Raw genomic sequence first — 14105 nt, forward strand, 5'->3', positions numbered from 1 at the left:
ATATATATATATATATGTGTGTGTGTGTGTGTGTGTGTGTGTGTGTGTGTGTGTGTGTGTTGCAGACTTTCAGCCGGGGGCTCTAGATATCTTTGCTCCGTCCCTGTCAGTTGCTCTCTAGTTTTGATGCGCATGCGCTCAACCCAAAACACGCCTCTTGCCTTTGGAGAAGGCCATGTGGTCAGACTGTGGTTGGTAAATACATGCTAAATGGTGACTTCCGCCTAGGACGGGCTTTTCGGGGATAAACTCTTGACTTCTGTGAAGCCACTGGGGCCAAAATGTCTGCGGACGTCGTGAACATCCAGGCGCAGGTGGAGACGGTGCTGGGGGCTCTGGTCAAGGCGGCGTCGGTGGAGTTGATCAAATTGTTTGAGAGCAGATATCGAGCCGAGCCTGTGGCCGCGGGCCGCGCAGAGGAAGAGCAGCGACACGGAAGCTTGGAGTCGCTCTGCGCCGTGTGGAACGGGGACAGCAAGCGAAGCATCGGCGTGCAAGTGGAGGAGGATATCAAGACAACGGTGGAGCTCGGTGGGTTTGCGTGTTTTGGCTTCCATGCACAATGATGAGATAGGATTAATGCTTTGCTTTGCTGCATGATGAAACCCGAAGAATACTTTTCTTTTTTGCTTAAATGCTTAAAGCATTCGGTGCATTTTTGCTTATCTTGTATGCATCAGTTATTCCTGCAGAACCGGATTAGTTCTCCGAGTAATCTCTGTCGCTAAAGAACACATTTCCTTCGGTGTCATGACCCCTCCCCCTATTCTACTCTCCAGACTCTTCCCTTCTGCTTGGTGCGAGTTGCTTGTGGGAGACCAACAATGTGGAAGTGCAGGGCGGTCTGGTTCCGTCCGAAGTCCTTCTGGCTGAAGACACTGACCCTCATTGGGCACCTCAGGAGGATCAGGTCTGTGGGGGCTTACAGGCTGTAAATCACTTACGTATAAGTGGAGCTGGACGATGTGAGATTTCATATCGATCGACATCGACAATTATTACGGTTTTTTTGTTTGTTTTAAATATCTGAAATACTTCCAAACTAGTAGTGACATGACCTCTCCTGTTTTATCCACAGTTTTCACTCCTTGCTACTTGCTGTTTTATTTTTAAGAAGCTATGAGGCAACGTGGCATGTTAACAAGTAACTAGGTAACCAGTACTTGCACTTGTTTGCAAGTGAGCTAGTACAGGGGTCCCCAAACTTTTCCTTATCATGGCTCCCCAAAGAGCGTTGACCTCTGGCGGTGGAGCCCTTTTGCACATTTACAGACAGTGCTACAAAATATGTAAAGAAACATCAATTCTTAGAATGTTTCTTTTACCCACCATTCAATGGGTAATAATTATTAAAACGTTAGCATAAATGCTGCCTCATATATCTGATATTAGATGGCCATGAGTCCTGTAGCGGCAAATTTTGTTATCTGACAATTTGTTGTGACTTTATTACCAGATATTGTTTTTTTATCACAATAATCTCTTTTGATTATAAGCAAATATGTAATATTTCATATTAGTCACATCAAATTTTATTTTATTCCTGCAGTTCTGTTTTTTGCTGGACAGTTGCTTTGGTCTTTTTCTTGTTTAAACCATTAACATTTCTTGCTTTAGATGCAAAGCAGCTCCTTAAGCCAATCAGAAAATGAGCATCACAAATAACAATGAAATAAATTATTTCATTAACATTTTGCCTTTAAACAGGAAATCACACTAGGTCTAATAAGTTCTATATTTTTCTGTTCTTATTTTACCAGATTAAAGCAGATTCTGTGGATACGTTGGAGCTGAGCGGCCTTGAGCTTGACTCTCTCACCGATGATGATGCTCATCTAAGGGATGTTTTGCCTGGTAAGCTCTCACATGAACGGATGCACATTGCTGTAGCCTGAAAAACAAAAATAACAGGATCTTGATGGAGTAAAAAAAAAACAAAACAAAAAAAACGCTCCTCACAATGTTGGTGAGCTACAGTTACAGTGAGCTACCGGTAAAAGAATGGGATGCAATATGTTCTTATAAATTGGTAATTGTACTGTCGCTTTACTTTATTTCTCATGGTAGAAATACGTACAAGTCTAAAGCTGTACTCAACTTTACTTGTCGACGACACCGGAAACTTCACATTTGAAATTTGCTTTTCAATCAGATTGCTTCTGATAAATTGGTGAACGTTACTCCTCTTTATCATTTTCACAAAATTATTTTATCAGTTTGTCTGAGAAGCTAGCACAATGTAGTCCTTATCTGTGACGTGAAACGTGACTGATAATCTGAAAAGTGTGGCGGTCATTTGCATTCAGCTTCTTCTATTTGGCGATATCACTTAAGACAAAGGCAGGTTATTAGTTATGTATTGAAAGACACAAACTCATTTGGAGCAGAGGTACAGTTTTTTTTTATATTCCTCATTCTGCACCCTCACTGAGAGTCCATCTATTATGTTACTTAATCTCAGCATAAATTCAGCTGTTCTAAGAATCAACCTGGTTTATTTATTTATTTTTTTTACTTAAAAGCATTAGGTTTTTTTTCCTTTTTTATTTTTGGGTAAGTATTTATTGTTCTATCTCATAACCATGAATGGATTAAGTAGGCACAGAAGAGGATGATAATAATAGTTTCGTTTTTTTTATTGTTGTTTTTTTTTTTTAAATCAGTTACATTTTTTGATTGGAAGTGATAAAAAATGTTATGATAGGGCGAAGGGAACAACTCTGAACATACAGCCTGAGCTCCAAATGAAGTGGTTAGATCAAATCGTATTCATGTACTAAAATGTCCCAGTCAAAGATTAAACCTAAATCTTTTTTTGAGACCTCCTCTCCATTAAAGAAAACAGAAAAAAGTGTTGAATTTGTGAAAATATCTAATCTAGTTACAGTTGATTACACTTGATTTTCTTTAAGGCTGTTAGGATAGAGAGTGAAATATACCACATAATTTCACTATTATTTCTTTTTTTCATTTATTTTTAGTGAAACATTTTGAAGCCAAGCTTTATATTCCATTTAATTTCACAATGTTTTTTGTGGTTCATGAAGGGAGAAAATATGGTCAAAGGGTGCTTTTGAACTTGTGTATGTTGGCACTAAACATAGCAATGATAGAAACTGTGCTGCATTTCAGTCTCTGCAGACGAAGGTTCTGGAACATCGCAATGTGGATCTACCCAAATATCACCGGCTAAGCAGAAGCCTCTTCTGATTCAACCAGATACGAGACACGCCGCTTCTGGGGAGTCAGTGAAGTTTGTTTGTCCCTTAATCCTTGCGCCAGACTCTTCGGCTCCTAAAGCTGAGAGTTCAGAGGAGCCCGTTCAAGCTGAGCCCCAGCAAGCCTGTGTCAGCACGGCCAAGGGGACCGCCTACAGCCCGTCGCCGTCCGACGGGGCCGTGACCCCGGCACAGGTCGGAGTGTGGGAGCGGATCCACTCGCCGAAAGACTCCAAGAACCATCTGCAGATGAAGTTGAAGCTCACCTCTCCAGATCAAAAGTTGCTTCTCCCCTGCGCGGTACAGCTGGTCAACATGCTCACAATACCAGAGGTGAAGACTGAGGGTGACGATGCCGCGAAAACTCTCAGCGCCAACAACAAATCTGGCAGGACTATCCCCAAAGACCTGCGTCGGCACCAAGGTCCCCACACGGGCCATCGCCTCTGCTGCTTCACGAGGTGCGACAACGACGTCTGGCGCCTCCAGAACATCGTCACGCACTCCCGTGACGGATACGTCTGCAGCAACTGCGGGAAGGCTTTCAAGCGCCGGAAGATCCTCCGGCGGCACGAGCGTTTCCACACTGGGGAGAAGCCGTACGCGTGCTCAAAGTGCTCCAAGACGTTCGCGCTGAGGAAGAGCCTCCGTCGCCACCTGAGGTTCCACACGGGCGAGAGGCCGCACGCCTGCCCGCAGTGCGGCAAAAGCTTCCGGCTGCGGGACAACCTGAAGGCGCACCTGCGGTTTCACAGCGGAGAGAAGCCTTTCAGCTGCACCACCTGCGGGAAGACGTTCCGGATCATGAGGAATATGGAGAAACACAAACTGAGCCAGTGCGACTTCTTCGTGCCCTCGTTCAGGAAGATCGCCGGCTTGTCGCTGTGAAGGCGACTGCGGTTACGCACCACTGTCTACCTCAGACTGCTAACACTGGACTGCTCATGGAGACGGCCGTCCTCTAAAGCAGAAGAAAGGACACTTTACGCCATTGGTCTCAAACTGCATCCCTCGAGGGCTGGAGTCCTGCAACTGTTAGATGCCTACACACTTGACTTCAATGGTGAAATGGCGTCACTAACATTCAGTCCAGCTGAGCTCCGCTTATGAGCTAACTTTGGAGCCAGGTGTGCTGAATGCAAAGAGACACCTAAAAGTTGCAGGACACGGCCCTTGAACACTGGAGTGTGAGACCTCTGCTTTAAGCTGTAACTAATCCATATCAGCTCCTGATATTTTGTTTCTACTGTAGCGACACCATTACTGGTGTCCAGGGGTCATTTTTGTCTGAACACAGCTGAATGTGGTTTTCTACTTTTTACTCGTTTTTCCTCTTGGATTTGTCCGGTCATTGAGTTTCAGCTCTGGAGCGAGGAAGAGTTCAGATCAGCTCTTAACGCCCAGCGAATACGATTGGATCAGTGAATGTTCCGTCCTTTGTTTAAAATCCACGGATGTGACGTGAACATACTTTGGCTTTTTGAAACCGACTTATTCCAAAAAGCTTTGTGTAACCTTTGACCCTTTCACGGAGTGTCTCAAACATCTTGAGAGTGTGTCTGTGTGTTTTCTGAGAGGACTCTGAGCTGGACAGTGCGGTCGTGATTGAGTCGAAGTGGTTGACTCTGGTAATGATTAGCTCTCTTGGCAGTTTGTTGCGACGGGATTGGTCAGCCTCCCAAACGGTTTTAAGAGAAAATGCACCGGGACGACCGTCACGAGACCTTTGAGTTGCATCCTTTGTCGCCCATTGCCAACACAGAGCAGCTCACAGGGTTTTGTGAAGAATCTGTGGAGTGTTTCTACCCTTTAAGACATAAGATATCTGACTCTAATTTCACTAATTTCTCTCTGTCCCCACTAAGTTCCACTCCAGGCCTTCTTTGGTTTCACAATGCCACTTTTATTGGTGCTTTCTCAGTCATACCAGGCAGCTAAAGAGGTTCTGTTTGTGGGAAAGGTTCTGACTTGTTATGAATCTGATGGCTTGTCTTTGTGTTTTCTGAATGTAGATTTCTTAAAGTTTGCTGACATTCTCATTTTTTGCCAAATGGCCATTCCTTTCTTATAACTTACAACATTTGCTTTCAGTTTTGTGTCGCAACACTTCAAGGCCTACTTTCATTTGATTTCCTTCAAAGAAAAAATCTTTGCATTTGTTTGTTGGTCCAAATTTTACATCCAACTGAAAACGGTCACTGTCTTTGGTCACATGATTAAAGACCTTCTTTGATGAAGTTTCAGATTATTATTATTATTTTTTTTTAACTTTTTTAAGCTTATGGTTCCTCACAATCGGATAGGTGCAGCAGGTTGCTATGCACTGTGCAGACTCACTTGCAGTTTTTAGACGGGTTGTTTTAGTTCCTGCTTTTGCTTTCTACAAACTGAACTGATCCATTTCGAGTTTTTTTTTTTTTTTTTTGCCATATGTGTGGTTTTTGTTCTCTACAACAAACTAATTACCATCCTATGAAAGGGAATATCATTGCTTTCCTTACTTTATTTCTTTTTATTAGCATTAACTTCCTCAGCTCTAGTGTTATTCCAGCTGCTGATCACTTCGCCCTTGTATAGTTTGTGTTTTTCTTTTTTGTTTTTTTGTGTGTCCTCGACCTTTTTCGGGTATGAAATGGAGCCATCTGCCACATGACTGTTTATATGGACCATGGTGGTAACTGTGATCATTTTTGTTGACTTTTTCTTTTTTTTTTTTTTGCTTGTTTGTTTTTTATTAACCGGTCATAGTCTTTCAGATTTTATGAGTCAAGTGGCGGAAACAGATCAGAACCAAAGTAAATAGAAATAATGTCAAATGCAAAGCTTTAAGAAAATAGCATAGTTCTATTGTGTGTGACAGTTTATTGTTTGTATGAACACGTATCTCAATGATCACAAAGAAAAACCTATTGCTAGATAAAGTCTTAAGTCCATAGTTTATTTATGGGAAAGGGAGAAAACGGTGACATGTGGATATGAAAGTGAAGTTAGTCTGTGAACAAAGTTAGTAAATGTAAAGATTTTTTAAAAACGCCTTATTTCCCACTTTAGATGTTTTGCGTAAACCAGGAAATACTGAGGCAGGAAGTGGAAGCGCCTGTGGAAATCAGTGTTGTCTGTTGTTGCACGAGGAACTCTGCCTGGAGAACACCAGCAAGGGTTTCTGGGTAACGGGACCAAGCAGTTTCTGAGATGCTAAACTTTATGTGTGTACTTGTGTATTTTTTATTTACTTTTTACTGATTTTTTTTAACCTTACATTTATGTTTTTTTTTTTTTCTTAAAGATTACTGAATGTATATAGACGTAACCCCAAAAAACTTTTTGCCAGGCTGGTTAGTTTCTAAAGCCAGAGATGAAGGACTGAACCATCACCACTGCTTCATTACGGTCATTCAGACGTTGGTTGTCTTTTAAAGTTGCTCAAGGATTCAGTCAAACCTGCAGGTTTAAGAAGTTAAAATATGGGATTTGCAATATGAACTACTCCGGTGAATGCTCAGGAATTTTCTTCAGCTGACGCATCATTTATCTCTCTGTGTACGGAGAACAAGATGTTCTTCAAAACATTTCATTTATGGATTTAGTCAGGTCAGAAAAAATTAGCAATCTAGAGAACATTCTAGGTTGTGTTGCCGTGAGATTATAACTTCATGTCTGAATGGCCTTGATGAGTTGTCAAGCTTTCTTTATAATAGGTTTTTATTGTTAAACACATTTAAATCTAAATGAACGATGAATCTAATCTTATATGTGCTTTGCAAAGACTTTTTCAAAAGTTTTTACGGTTCTCAAGATGTATACTTTATATTGACAAAAGTATGTTTTTCATCTGCTTTTTAACTGCTGTTGGTAAATAAATTGTTTTTGTAAAACAGAAGAATTTTGTGAAAGATTTATTTAACTTTAAATGCATCAAAGCATGAAATTGTGTTAAACTGCAGTGTAATTTGTGATGTTTCAACCAATTTAGAAGTCAGAAACTCTAAAGACATGAACAGCAAGTATATATTAAAAAAATATAGGTTAGAAAGTTAATTTACTTTTAAAAGTACTTAAAAGAATCACATGTTTTTGGTTAATAAAGGTGAGATGGAAATAGCAACCACAAACTTGGATCAAAGGTGAGTTTAACACTGGCAACACTTTTCGGTATTTTATTTGTATAAGAAATTTTTAATGTGAAATCCTAATAGATGAAAGTTTGTGCTTTGAAAATGAGTAAATATGGACATACATTTATTTACCTGGCATTACACTTGGTATATTAGTTCAGTTCCAATATTTCCTCATTATTTACATAAAGGGATAAAAAGTGTTTTAATTATTAAAGTGTGTATTAATTATAATACATTATGGAAATTATTACATAACCTTTTTTAAAAATGCACATCTGTCTTTTGATTAATTTGCTCATAACTAGTAAATGTGTTTATAGTGTTAAATTATTGTAGTATTTGTATTATTTGTGTTGCATTATAGTTACTGTAAAATAATTGTAGATTAGAACTAGAATTAGTTGTACATTTTAAGCGCATTCTTAAAATGCATAATAAGGTTGGTCTGCCTTATTATGACTAGGAGATCTCGTTCAAAATTAATCCTAAAATTAGCTAATTCTATGTAAAAATGATGACAATTTTCTTCAATATAAACTTTAGCAACTAATTTCTTTGGAAAACTGCGTCTATAAAATCTGCCACTCACAATATGGCGGACGCGATGACGTATAGTCCTTAGCCACGCTTTTATCTGCGCACTTTCTGACCTGTAGACAACGTGCTTGTAGGATTTCTCATTGACTAAACTCAACGTAAATGACAACTTTTAAGAAAAGACGTACTAAAATATCATGTTAATATCATTGGACTACTTTTTTGTGTTCAGAAAAGCTATTCTTCATTTCAAGTGTGGACTGAACTAGGACCGTCACATAGGCCCCGCCCCACCAGGAAGTAGAGTTGTGAGTTTCCACTCCGCTTTCACTTTCACCCTAAACTTCAACAAAGAAACACCGATGTGGCCACCCTTTGCTGCCTGGGTAAGAAATGAGGCATTTTTAACGCCCGAGTTCACAACTTATTCTAAACAACCAGAATACAGTGGTAACTAAATCAACAGCACAGGAGGGTGGTAATATCTCTGTAGTTAACTCTCTACTCATGCTCAGCAGCAGAGGAGTCAAGGATGGAAGATACGGACCAAACCCGGTGGGAGGAACTGCTAAGGTGCACGGTGTGTCATGACACCTTCAAGGATCCCCGCCAGCTGCCCTGTGGACACAGCATGTGTATGGACTGTCTGACCAACCTGCTGGAACACTCCACGGACTCACCTTTCCGCTGCCCGGACTGCAGGGCGGACTTTGGACAGGTCGTAGAGCTACAGAAGAGCTATGCCTTGGCCAGCATCGCAGAGGACTTCAGGCTGATCAAGAAGAGGAGGGTATGTGTTGGATAATTCAGGTGCACGGACCAGACGTTTTTTGTTTTGTTTTTGTTTTTGCCTAATATGAATTTACAGCTTTCTTTGAAGTCGGACATGCATACGACATATGCCTCTAACTCTAACCTTTGATTTTTATTCAACTCTAGAACAGTTCAACACAGTGCTTGCATGGTGCATTTACAGAACAAAACAACAATAGAAAACATAAAAATAATGTAGATTTTTCAGTACTGTTTACCAATCAGAGCTAATCTATGGAAAATGTATCTAGGAGGACCAAAACGATTAATCACATTAATCGTAATGAATCAATTATTGGAATAATCGTCAACTAATTTAGCAAGGAATAATGTTAACTAGAGTATCAAGACTTAAAAAAAAATAAATTTAAGATAAAAAAAACTTTTTTTGTCTATAAATCTGTTCTATACTGAAGTCCTGAATTCTTTTAGCTTCAACTGAGTCAAATTCTGTAAAATAAAGGTATTAAATACCTTTTGCTATCCAATCATTAATTGGTTAATCAAAAATGAATCAACAGATCAGTCCTACACTGTGTTGATGTTTAGTAAAGCAGAAAGAGCCAAGCTTTTCACATGCTGATGTTAGAAGTACTTTTTTAGCTGCAGATGCATCCCTTGCTACATATGATCAATGCTACTTTATTGCATTTTAAGCAATAAAATTTGTATTTTCTTACTTTAAAAAACCCCCAAAACAATTAAACTGTGTTTTTGTTAACATTTTTTAAGGATTCTAACCTTGTGTAAAATAGAGTTAATAGATTAAACGAAAAATGTTCAATGTTCCAATTTTTCATTCGATTAATCATCAGAATAATCGACAGAAAAATCAATTTCTAAAATAGTCTGAGTGTATCTGTTCTGATCACTTCCTCGCAGGAGACGCTGGCCGAATGTGTCTACTGCGACTGCTGCCCCGAAACAAAAACCGCTGCCTTCAAGTCCTGCCTGAAGTGCGAGGTGTCGCTGTGCAGGGAGCACATGAAGGACCACCTGGAGCTGCAGGCGTTCACCGGTCACCCCCTGGTAGATCCGCTCAGCGACCTGCTGGAGAGGAAGTGCCCGCAGCACCAGGACCAGGTGCTGCGGTACTACTGCTGCTCGTCCAGGCGCTACGTCTGTAACATGTGCGCCCTGGAGAGCAAGCAGCTCGGCTCGGCCTCGGACGCCTCCGCCGTCCTGCGACGACAGCTAACTGTGAGTTCAGCATCGTTCCCATAGCAGCGTCATCAGCTGAAAGATAATCGGGGTGTCTTTATTCAACAGGACTACATGGACCAGCACTTTAAAATGCTCCAGCAGCAAATGAATGAGTCTATAAATGCTGTAAGGACCCAACATGAGGTAAGTGATGTTTTCTGAAGCTCACTGGGTTTGACTTGGAGTGAAGGTCTACAGCTGGAGCTACAACACAGTGATTTAGGTCAAAGAATATCCACGTGTTAGAACTTTTTGGGAAATGTTGAAAATGGCTGTTCAAAGATGTTCTCCACCCAATCCGACTGCACCTGAGCTAAGAATAGACGCAATTTTCAGTCTTAAAGTGTTGCATCGTTATGTCAAACTTTGTTTTATTTCAATCAATCAATCAAGCAATCAATTTTACCTTTATAGCTATAAAGCACCCTTCATGTTGGAGGCAGCTTGCTGGAAACATGTAATAAAGGGTATTTCTGAACTGGGTTTGAACCATCCAAGGTCACAGTCTGCAGGTGCAAATACCAGAGTTGTGAAGTAAACTGAAACTTGTGGGATCCTCCCTTTCGCTCCCCTCTTTGGAAAAGGGCTGGTGGATATTAAAAGTGATGTACTTTCATCTTTTCCTCACTTCTCTGGACTATCCAGGGGAGTCTAGTGCAATCTAACGTTGATTCAAAGCCTAAATTTGGAAAACATTGTTTACAGTATATTTTCACACACTTGGTAAAAAGAGACACATTGTTGTTTCACTAGCAGACTAAACCTTTCTTGCTTTAGGTCAGATAGAATCACCAAAATTATTTCTATTTACTGGATGCCAGAAAACGTAGCGGCAACATTTCTTAGATTTTTTTTTTTTTTTGTACCTTTCTTTGTATATTTTGTTTAAGCATTTAATTTGAGCATGAATTTGACCTTAACACCATTTGTTTGGATTGTTTCAATGGAATGAATATTTATTTTTCCTAACGGCTCAAAGACTTATTGATTTGTGTAACTGAAATAAAGTTTGCCTTACATTTGATATTTTAAACAATGTTATGATTCAAAAATGTCTTTGACAGTCAGATTTCAACTTTCTTTTTTCTTCTTCAAACCAGAAACAGAAAGGAAACCCTCTTGATCGTCTCAACGGCGTCACGGTGGTCCTGCTCTCGCTGTGGTTCATAGTTCTCTACTACGGTGAGAGAGACGATGCCGGGCTCTCAACCGGGCACCATCGTTCTGCATTATAAAACCGCTGACATCCATGTTTTGTTTCTCACCAGCCTACCACTACTCTGTGGAGAACCAGACGCTGGCAGACGCGCTGGAGAGGCAGCAGAGCCGTGTGCATCACATTTATTCCAGCATTGCAGGTGAAACTCCACCGTCACACACACATCAGACCAAGCGACATCGGGTTTGACGATGAAAAGACAATGCCTATAGCTTGCGTCTGCTAAAAGACTTGAGTCTCCCATGTCCAGGTTATACTTAGTGAATAGGGAATGTTAGACTAACAGATGGAAAAACAACTAGTTGTTTTAAAGTTTCAACTTTCTGACTCAAACATTTTAAAAAAATGCCCCACAGAGTGAGGGAGGACACACACTTTCTGATGTTTCAGACATCAGAAAGTTTGAGCTAACCTTGAAAAGTACAAAAAGTTTGAGAGTTTGAAAGCTAGGAAATCAAGTGATTTAGAGAAACTCTGCTAGTGCTGCACCACACCTCAAAAATGTATCAGCAACGGCGCAAAAAGTGGGTATGCACTGTATGTGATGCATACGGGTGCTGCGTTAGAAGGGGCGCCAAAGCTATGGCGGAAAACTGATTTCTGGTCACCATTTTCTGTTTTTAGCAGATGTTTGTGCTTGTGTAAATGATCTGAACTATAACAAAGCTACACCTATAATTTGTCTACATACATCTCAGAAAGTTCAAAGTCGCCTGCTCTCAGTAAATATTTGCTTCCAACACACTTTCAATAAACGCACCTTTTTTTTTTTTTAAAGTGGAGCTCATGTTCATTCTGACTCAGTCCCATCTTCTTCCTGTACAGGACACATGGCTGATCATCCTCTGAAGAGGCTTTCAGAAGACGAAGGTATGGATGTGTCTCTTTAAATCAGGTGGGACTCAGGCGCCCCCTACCGGTCAACAAGGTACTGCATGTAAACAATAGTTTATTTGCCGTGAGGCGAGCTCAAAGTACGATGCTACAGTTAGCTTACCAAAGGATTGTGTTTAAAAATAACACATACATTGCTTAGAAGAAAAGCTGAAGAAGAAACGAAAACACCAGGACAATTTATATAATCGGAGGAATTTATGTACATAGGAATGTTTTTCAGTTTCTCAGGGTGAGTTGCAAAGCTTTTGTTTTTAGAAAACTATTATGATACATAAAATGTCATCGGCATGTCTGAGGCTGAGCTGAGTGGGATGTGACGGTGAGCATCGATGCGCCCCCTGCTCGCTAAAAGCATCTTAACACCTAAAGCAAAATTACCGTATGTCAGGGCCAAAAAAAGAAGTTTGTTTTTGTCAAAATGCTGTTATTCTTTTATTATCCTGATAAATTACAAGTAGCCCTATAATGAAAATGAAAATTGTACTTTTTAGGGCTATTTTAGGGCTTTTTTTATTTCCATGTGTAGATTGTTCATGGTTTTGTCGTGGCCAGTCATATTTGCAAAACAGCACCACCCTTCGCAATAGGATAGACAAAGACAATGAGTTAAAAGACTCATATTTTTCATTTCAGCTTAAGGTGTTTTTGTGGGGCCCGTGTCAGGTTAGGTGGTCGATGAGAGTTTGTTAATGAGTTAAATGGTCCTCAGCCTGAAAAAGTTTGAGAAAAATTACTTTAAAGAATGTACAGATGTGGGGAAAGCGTGTGTGAGTGTGACCCTCCGTCAAAACCTTCTCTGTCAGGGACTGTCACGTTTGACCTGGACACCGCCAGTCGTCTCCTTGGGCTTTCTGCTGACCTCCGGACAGTGGAGAGAGTCAAAGCGGCGCTGCATTATCCCAACAGCGACGGCCGCTTCGACCAAGCCCCGCAGGTGCTCTCCGCCCCGTGCTTCTCCTCCGGCGCCCACGTCTGGGAGGTGGAGGCCGAGGGCTGCTGGGACATCGCCGTCTCCTACCGGAGCGTCCCGCGAAAGAGCAGAGACGGCAGCAGCGCATTCGGACACAACTCGGAATCCTGGAGCCTGTCCCACAGTGGACAGGGCGAGCTGTTCGCCTTCCACGATAGACACAGAACCGCTCTGCCCGGATCGTTGCCTAGCAGCAGGATAGCGGTGGAGGTAAACTTTGAGGAAGGCAGAATCGGCTTTAGTGCCGTGGGCGCCACCGAGACGCTGCTGCACGAGTTCAAGGCGGAGCTGACGCAGCCTGTGTGTTTGGGTTTGGGCCTCCATCACGTCGACCCGCCCAGCAGAGCCTCCATTGTGAAGGTTTAATGAGGAAATGGACACAAACTACATGGAGTCTGGTGGCCTAAATACACCTCAGGAACAAATATTTAAATAAAGAGGTTTTTAATCGTATAAGTACACTTTTCTGGGTTTTGATTTTTCACAATATGAATGTTAAGGAAATAAAATTAAAACAAGATATATATATATTTTTTTGATAATGGACAAAGAATGTTTTAAGCATTTCAAAGTTGTTTTGGTAAAGTTACAAGATTTTACTTTGAGAATAATCTAATTCACTTTCTAATGAATTCTTTAAATCACTGATTTGATTGACTTCATGCATGCAATGATGATGGAGTATTAGGGCCATACTAAGAAAAACTCAAATAAAATTTCAAGAATAAAGTGATAATTTAACAAGAGTAAAGTTGAAATAATATGCGAATGAAGATGTAGCATTACCGATTTATTCTCGTAATATTTCTTCTCAAAATATGACTTCATTGTATTTTTTTAATGACCCTAATAGTCATAAAAAAAATAAAGAACACGTGACACAAAAAGTCAAATTACAGTGATTTAAAGAATTCATAAAATTAATTAGATTATTCTGAAAGTAAAATCTTGTGATTTTATCAAAACAACTTTGAAAATCCTGGGCTCTGTAAAAAAAAAAAAAAATTCTTGTCATCTGATAGTGTGTCGTTATCAGATTACCAAATAATTCTTGTGGGATTTCTGATAAATCATTCCTGGGAGCAACATTAAGTGTCGGGGTGTGGGGGGGAGTCACAGGAAGGAAACCA

At 40.5% G+C, this 14105-nt stretch overlaps 2 protein-coding genes across 4 annotated transcripts; both read left to right on the top strand.

Moving 5' to 3' along the window:
- Positions 1-75: 75 nt before the first annotated feature.
- LOC106934768 (zinc finger and BTB domain-containing protein 14) lies at positions 76-7098 on the top strand. The gene is made up of 4 exons (XM_015014878.1): positions 76-531; positions 780-910; positions 1761-1854; positions 3133-7098. Exons 1-4 carry the CDS (start codon positions 282-284, stop codon positions 4104-4106), a joined length of 1449 nt encoding a protein of 482 aa, XP_014870364.1. The 5' UTR covers positions 76-281; the 3' UTR covers positions 4107-7098.
- A 912-nt stretch (positions 7099-8010) lies between these two features.
- LOC106934769 (E3 ubiquitin-protein ligase RNF135-like) lies at positions 8011-13431 on the top strand. 3 transcript variants are annotated; one of them, XM_015014880.1, is made up of 8 exons: positions 8011-8259; positions 8392-8663; positions 9569-9886; positions 9956-10033; positions 10990-11071; positions 11158-11247; positions 11934-11978; positions 12809-13431. In XM_015014880.1, exons 2-8 carry the CDS (start codon positions 8406-8408, stop codon positions 13339-13341), a joined length of 1404 nt encoding a protein of 467 aa, XP_014870366.1. In that variant the 5' UTR covers positions 8011-8259; positions 8392-8405; the 3' UTR covers positions 13342-13431. The 3 variants fall into 3 exon arrangements, with proteins under 3 accessions (XP_014870366.1, XP_014870367.1, XP_014870365.1); XM_015014881.1 differs by having other exon boundaries at positions 8012-8259; positions 8389-8663; positions 11934-11986; positions 12809-13271; XM_015014879.1 differs by having other exon boundaries at positions 8013-8259; positions 8389-8663.
- The last annotated feature ends 674 nt before the right edge of the window (positions 13432-14105 follow it).

This window comes from Poecilia latipinna, unplaced genomic scaffold (genome assembly GCF_001443285.1).
Source record: "Poecilia latipinna isolate Pla-1442-1.1 unplaced genomic scaffold, P_latipinna-1.0 Scaffold1855, whole genome shotgun sequence".
NCBI lineage: Eukaryota > Metazoa > Chordata > Actinopteri > Cyprinodontiformes > Poeciliidae > Poecilia > Poecilia latipinna.